This window comes from Dromiciops gliroides, chromosome 2, assembly GCF_019393635.1.
Source record: "Dromiciops gliroides isolate mDroGli1 chromosome 2, mDroGli1.pri, whole genome shotgun sequence".
NCBI classification, from domain to species: Eukaryota; Metazoa; Chordata; class Mammalia; order Microbiotheria; family Microbiotheriidae; genus Dromiciops; species Dromiciops gliroides.
This window is the reverse complement of record NC_057862.1, coordinates 268552575-268560626: the sequence shown is the minus strand read 5'-3', so window position 1 is coordinate 268560626 and position 8052 is coordinate 268552575. Positions and strand designations below refer to the sequence as shown.

The following is an 8052-nucleotide window of genomic DNA, read 5'->3' as shown; positions in this document are numbered from 1 at the left end:
AGTAAGTGTTAAGCATCTGAGGCCGGATTTGAACTCAGGTACTCCTGATTCCAGGGCTGGTGCTCTCTCTATCCACTGCATCACCTAGCTGCCCTGATGATTCTTAAATAATACCACTTTGCTGCCACCTGCCCCCCCCATTCAATTACTTTTCTTTTTCTCAAATTTTCTTTTTAAAAATTTTGAATTTAAACACATACAGCATTTCTATACACACAGAAGAAAAAATAATTGAGGATTCGATATGAAACTTTGAATCTTCATCTCTGATCCCCCCAGAATAAGCAGCCATAGCAGAGCCCAGAGGGAGTAGGCCTTGGTAGACAATAATTCATTCTTGTTTTTGTAATAAAATGTAAACACTTACCAAAAAAAAATTTGTATCTTCAACTTGCAGAACTGTCAAGTATAAATTCGAAATTATCCTGTTTGTTTCCTTTTGAACTTCCTTATGCTATGATCTGAGCATTTATTTAAAAGTCATGTTTTTCTTTTTTTTTCATCATTATTGCTAACTCCCTGACACCCCTCCCTTGTTGCATTAAAAATTCTAAGAGGAAAAAATATTCCTGTAACAAATAAGCCTAGTCAAGGAAAACAAATCCATAGAGTGGCTATGCCCAAAAATATATGCTCCATTCTGCACTTTGTGTCCATCACCTCTCTGTTAGGAAATGGGTAGCATGATTTAACACTGGTCCTCTACAGTAGTGGTATCAAAAAATCAAAACTAAAATAGAAACAAGGACCACTAAACAGTAAGTAAGGATCTCTGTGGACTGCATACTGACTTAGAAAACTACATGTTTTATCTGTTTTATTGTATTATTTTGTTAAATATTTCTCAGTTACATTTTAATCGCTTTGCAGAACTTGGGATTATTGTGGGCTTGGATCCCCTTGGATTCTACTTCTTTGCTTTTCTTAACACAGACCCCCCCCCCACGTTTTCAGTTTCAATTTCAGGATCAAGAAATTCTGTTATATTCCCTTTCCATCATTATCCTGTCTCTTAATTCCCACCCCATCTATGTTGCTGCCAAGAGTAGTGTATTTCTAAACCATACTGCTTGAGTTCAAATCTCCTTTATTTCATAAGAGTGAGGTTTATCTGATGCCCATTCCCCCCCCCCACTCCAATTATGGGAAACAGCAAGTTCCAACCCTTTCTTTCTTTTTTATATTACAAAATTCTTCCTTTTACCTTCCTTTCTCTTTCTCTTCTTCAAACCCTAAGAACAGAACTAATCTACCCCCAGGACTTGTGATTTAACTCCCTTAATATCCTTTGAAGATATTAAGGTTCTGAAGGAACATTCATTTCTTAGAATGATAGCACTCCATCATCATCTAACTCCTTCCAATTGCTCAAATTTACCTTTTTTAGGTTTATCTGGACTCAGCTCTAGTTCTTTCACAAATGCCTGGAAGTATTATATTCCATTAAAGGTTCACTCCCACCCATCTCCGGTCTTGTAGGATCATATTTATGGGTTCAGGGTAAGAAATTAAGTTATTCTGGTGGTAAGCATCTTTTTTTTTTTTTTTTTTTTTTTTGCTTTTTGGAATGTTGTATTCCAGGATATCCTCTTGTTTATAGGAGAAGCTGCCAAGCTGCCAGAAGGTTTTGTGTAATACTGACTGTAGCACCCTGGTACTTGAACTGCTTCTCTCTGAATGCTTATAATATTTTTTCTTTGATGTGAAGTTCTGGATTTTGACTATGACATTTCTGGGACATTTCATTCTATCTACCTGTCTTATTTCTATCTTTCTATTTTGCCCTTTGGTTCTAATAGACCTGGCAGCTTTAATTTATGATTTCTTGAAACAGTGTTTTGGCTCTTAAAAAATAATCATGGTTTCCAGGGAATCTAGTTGTTCTTAATGTTCTAAATGTTCTTAAATGATCTCTCCTTGATATTTTCTTAGGTCTTATGTTTTATTTATTCTATTTTTCAGTCTTTTGATTGTTCTATTTCTTGCTGTCTCCTAGTCATTGATTTCTGTCTCCTCCATTTGTTTTCAAAGAGTTCATTTCTTAGGTATGGTTTACCACTTTCTCTTCTAAACTTTTTATTCCTCCTTCTGGTTCTTTTCTCTAGTGCTTTTATTTCATTTTAATGTCTTGCTTCATTGATTTCAATTTCATATAATTCTTATGGAAAACCCATTTTTTTTCTTTGAGTCTGCTTGAAGTTGTCATGGAATTAATTACTCTCTCCTTCTTTTGGTGATTTTAAGATTTGCAATAATTTTTTATGCTGGTCCGTGTTTACTTTTTTTATTTCTCCAGCTTTAGTTTCTGAATTGGACTTAGCTCCCTGCTGTACTTTTGGGTGGGGTAGTTGGCCCAGCTTGGTTTCAAATTGTGGGTTCTTGCACTGACCTGTGCCTATCAGGGTCGGCAGCCCCAGAATTCCTACCCCCCCCAACCAGGTCTTTGATAATCCAAGTTCTGGATCTTGAGGACCCTCTCTGGTGTTTCAGAACAATGTTAGGGACCTTGGAGACAGTGGGCTTGGGCTATCTTAGTCTGAGCACAGCACCTGAGGATTTCACTTGTCACACATAATTCCAAATTCATTTCCAAGAACATTTGAACCAATTCAGAAGTATATCAACATTATGCTTGTTTTCCCACATCTACAATAACACTGAATATTTTCATCTTTTACCTTATTTGGCAAGTTAATAAATATGAGGTGATATCCTATTTAAAATTTTTCTTTTTATTGATGATCTGGAACATTTTTTCCCATATGGTTTTTGGTAGTTTACATTTTTGTTTTGAAAGTCTTTAATAAAAATAAACATAGGACTGATTCTTAGTTGTGTGTGTATACATATATGTGTATGTACACATACACACATATATTTGTATATATTTATTTGTATTGCCCTTGAGAAGAACAACCATAAAGAGATTAATTTTAGGAAATTAATTGTCTAAGGCCAGGCTCCAAAGACTAAGTGCCAATTATTTTGTTTGATGAAGTAAAATGTTAACTTTTTTACTTTACTCGAGTTGTGTAAATAGGTGGGCAGGGCAATGAGGGTTAAGTAACTTGCCCAGGGTCACACAGCTAGTAAGTGTCAAGTGTCCGAAGTTGGATTTGAACTCAGGTCCTCTTGAATCCAGGGCCAGTGCATATATTTATAGGACTTTTATCAGAGATGTTCAATACAAAGGTTTTTCCCCCAATCCATTTCTTATTCTAGCTGAAATGCTTTAGTTTGTGCAAGCTTTCAAAATTTTATAAAATCAAAATTTTCTTTGATAATCCCCTCTAGTCCTTATCTGATTGATATGATATTTTATCTTTGGATCATTTATCCACTTGGTACTTATTGGAGTATATTTTAAGATGTTCATTTAAAGCTAGGCTCTGCCAAATTGCTTTTTAGTTTCCCCAGAAATTCCTGTCAAAGAAAAAGTTCCTCCCTAGTATGGTCTTCTTTCAACATAATTAACAGTATTTACTTAAATCCATAAGCTAGCATGATTTATGATGGAGAATTACTGAAAGCTTTCCCAAAAAGTCAAGCCTCCTTTCTCCACTATGACAAAGTACAAGAAATTCTAGCTACAAGAGAAAAGGAAGAAATTAAATTAAGCAAAGAGGAGGGACAATTATCGCTATTTGTAGATGATATAATGGTTTACAAGAAAATTTTGGCAAATAATATAGTAATCAAAATAATTATAGCTTTAGTAAAATAGCAGTACACAAAAATTAATCCATAGAAATCAACATTTAATAAAGGAAAACAAATAAATATAGAAATATTCAGTTTATTGTTGGGCAGCACCAAACATCTATAATCATTAAATCTATAAAATCTTAAAGACAATAATAGATGAATACATTAGGGGCATCCTTGATAAAAATATATAAAGGAGACAGGCTTTCACAAATAATATTGTACAGCAGAAGCAAAGTCATGGGGGAAAATGTAATCTGCAGTGAAAAGATGAAATGTCTCATATAATTTAAAAAACGCTTATTAAAATCAAAGATTTGTTTGAATTAGTAGCAGTAATACATTTTCTTCTTTTCCAGAGTATATGCAGAGCTCCAGTCTTGAATTATCTGTCCTCCTGTATGAGAACCACTTTGTTCTGCAGTGGCCAAAATGATACACAGACATTTAGTGAATATCACAAATCTAGACTAGGAAGGGCACTTAGAGGCCACCTAGTCCAGGCCAGAAGCCTCAGTTTTGTTGCTGAAGGCAAAGCCATTTAGTTGGTACTTCATAGGAATATCTTTCCACCATCTTTTCATCATATGGTATATGCCATGAGTCTCCTGTTGTTTGTACCACTGTATCATAGGTGAGAACAGACTGTTGAATCAGAAACAGGACATAAAATTTATGTTAATATTAACAAAATATATTGATAGTAACATTGACCCGAAAGAATGACAGAATTATCTATTGAACCCCCAGGACATTCTTTATTTCTCCATGAGTTCAGTGCCTAGCCCAAGTTTTCTCATCATTACAACTTTTGCTCTCATAGCAGGTACTTCGACATAAATATTGATGATCTTTCAAATACCGTAACATCCAGTTCCATTCTACTCAATTCTCATGTCTACTCTTTAATTTTTCCTCAGCTACAGAAAGAGATGGTCATATCACTGATCTCCACATCTCACAACACCCTCAACGTACCGAAATTCTACATGTATGATCTCCAAAAATTCCTTTTTATCCACTCACACACCCACTACTGTGGAACAAGTCTTCATTGCCTCACACCTAGACTACTGAAATATTCTTGTGATTGGTCTCCCTCCCTGAAGTCTCTCCCTATTCCAATCCATCTTCTACTCAGCTGTCAAACTGATTTTCCTAAAGCACAGGTCAGATTGGTCATTCCCTGCTCTCCACGTCCCCCAAACAATTATACTTTAGTGGTTTCTTATTGTTTATAGACTCTAGTAAATCTTCTCTGGCATTTAAAGTCTTTCACAACCTGATCCCTTCCTACCTTTCCAATTTTCTAATACCTTATTCATTTTCCGGTACTTTGTGATACAACTGTATTGGCTTACTTGATGTTGCTCACATGTAATACTCATCTCCTAACTTTGTGCCATTTCATAGATTGTCCCCCATTTGTGGAACACTCTCCCTTTTCATCTCTATCTCCTGGCTTCCTGCAAGTCTCAGCTCAAATATCACCTTCTGCAAGAGGCCTTTTTCCTGCTTTTTGCCCCACTTTTAATGCCTTCTTTCTACTCTATATTAATCTTATATGTATATAGTTATTTGCATATTGTCTCACATTATAATGTGAGCTCCTGGAGGGTAGGGACTGTTTTCACCTTTCTTTGTATACCCCAGGCACATCACATTGCCCAACAGATAGCATTTAGTAAATACCTGCTGACTGAGATAGAAGATACCTTAGAGGCCTTTTAGTTCAAACTAGACCTGTAGAGGAATACCCTCTACAACATATCTAACAAGTGATCATCTAGCTTATGCCTGAAGAGCTAAAGTGTGGTACAACTGACGAACTCCTCAAGGCAGCATATTCTACTTTTGGATAGCTCTATTAAAAAAAAATTAGTTTTAAAAAAGTTTTAAGGTTTAATGGCTTAGCTATTCTCAGCAATACAATGATTCAAGACAATTCCAAAGGACTTATGATGAAAAATGCTATCCACCTCCTGAGAAAGAACTGATGGAGTCTGAACACAGATCAAAACATACAATTTTTTCACTTTCTGTATTTTATCACGTTTTCTTTCCTTTGGGTCTGTCTTCTTTCACACCATGACTAATATGGTAATATGTTTTGTATGACTGAACATGTATAACCTATATAAAATCGCTTACTTTCTCAGAGGGAGGGTAAGGGAGGGAGGAAAAAAGAAAATTTGGAACTCAAAAAAATTTTTTAATGAATGCTAAAAATTGTCTTTACATATAAGTGGGAGAAAATATATTTTTTAAAAGTTTTAAAGTTAATACCAAAAAATAAACTGAACTCATGAACATTTTCATATATAAAGTTGAACACAAAGGAGAATTGTATATGAAGCCATGAATCTCTATTGCATACCATTTACTTTTTAAACAAAGTATACAATAAATCCAACCACTACTTTCAAAACTGTCTTGCTTGTCTGTTTCCTTCTCATCTACCTTCTGTACTGTTAATAGTTCTTATTTTCTTTTCTTGTCAACTTTACTTCTCTCATCCCTTCCAACCCCCTCCAAGTAAAAGAGGGGGGAAAAAAAAAACCTCTTGTAACAAATAAAGTCAGACAAAACAAATCCACAAAGTTGCCTTTATGTATCCTGAACTTGTTACCTCTCTGTCAAGGGGTGGGGAACATGAAGCATTATACCTGCACTGAAAACATGGTAGGGCATTGCTGTGAGAAAAGTTCTTAAGTCTTTCAAAGTTGCTTCTTTATAGAACTTGTCATTGTATAAAATGTTCTCCTAGTTTTGTTCAATTCCCTCTAAGTCAGGTCCTGCCTCCAAGGATTCCTAGAAATTTATCTTTTCTTTTATATTCCCTTACCATCATTTATTCAGCCATCCCCCAATTTAGGGACATCTGCTTAGTTTTCAGTTTTTAAAATCTTTTTCCCTTTCTTTTCATCTTACCTTTGGAATCAATTTATTTTACTTGTGACTATTATCTTCCATGTATTATCCTGTCTCTACATAGTGTGTATCTCTGTCTGTCTCTCTCTCTCTCAGGAAGGAGCTCTATTTGATTACTTCAAGTCACCTGCGACTAGGTGGGAGGGAGAGCCCTTGAGAACAACCATAAAGAGATTGAGTAATTTTAGGAAATGAATTGTCTGAGGCCAGGCTCCAAAGACTAAGTGCCAATTATTTTGTTTGATGAAGTAAAATGTTAACTTTTTTACTTTATTCTTGAGTTGTGTAAATGTGTTTTTTAAAAAATAAACATTTTTTGGGGGGGGTGGGCGAGGCAACGAGGGTTAAGTAACTTGCCCAGGGTCACACACAGAGTGTAAGGGCCAAATTTTAATTGGGGAGTGTTAGCTAGGCGGCTCGACGTAATATTGGGGTAAGGAAGGAGATTAACAGGCTCTTTCAAAAACGAAACAGGGTTTATTAACAAGAACAAATTTAAAACACAAGTAAGATTAGGACAACTAGGGATAAGGGGAAAAGGGAAAAGGGGAAGGAAAATAATATGACCTGAAAAAACCCACCAACCAGACTCAGCTGTTCCCAAAGAGCAAAACAGCTGCGTCCTGTCTCTCTCCAACTCACATGCCAGAACGGCAAATCTCCTCCCTTCTCCTTACCAGCAACACCCTCTCTCACAGGAAACAGGGTGGCCACACACACAGTCTGAAGGTAATTGGCTGGCAGCCCTGATCAACAGAATTAACAGATCAGCCTCCCAGCTTCCCCATGCAAAAGGTCACCTGACTACCCTCACGTGGGCTTCCCATCATTATAATTTGGCCAGGTAGGCCTCAGTTTGAGGTGGGTGGAGCATTGTGCCTGGGGGGGAAGCGGAGCTTCTAAATGACAATTAATTCTTTACAATAGTAAGTGTCAAGTGTCTAAAGGTGGATTTGAACTCAGGTCCTCCTGAATCCAGGGCCAGTGTTTTATCCACTGTACCACCTAGCTGCCCCCAAAACATTTTTATTTATAGTTTTGAGTTCCAAATTTTATCCCTCCTTACATGCCTGAGTTGGCAAGCAATCAGATGTGTTTTATCCATGTACAAGTATGCAAAACATTACCATATTAGTCATTTTGTACGAGAAAACTTGAAGAAAAAAAATGAAAGAAAGTGAAAAATAGTATGCTTCAGTCTGTTCCATCATCATCAATTCTTTCTTTGGAGGTGGATAGTATGTTTCATCAATAGTCCTTTGGGATTGTCTTGGATCACTGTATTGTTGAGAACAGTTAAGTCATTCACAGTTCTTCATCATAAATATTTCTGTCTCTGTACAATGTTATTTTGGTTCTGCTCACTTCACTATACATCAGTTCATACAAGTCTTTCCAGGCCTTTCTGAAATCATT

At 36.1% G+C, this 8052-nt stretch overlaps 1 protein-coding gene across 4 annotated transcripts in view; it reads right to left on the bottom strand.

Annotated features, from left to right (window-relative positions):
- Window positions 1-3795: 3795 nt before the first annotated feature.
- Window positions 3796-8052, bottom strand: part of LOC122743651 (protein only RNase P catalytic subunit) — a 55826-nt gene continuing 51569 nt past the window's right edge. For all 4 annotated transcript variants that reach the window (XM_043988754.1, XM_043988753.1, XM_043988751.1 and 1 more), the window contains one exon: window positions 3796-4350. In XM_043988754.1, coding sequence (XP_043844689.1) covers window positions 4219-4350 — 132 coding nt within the window. In that variant the 3' untranslated portion in view covers window positions 3796-4218. The remainder of the gene's footprint in view (window positions 4351-8052) is intronic.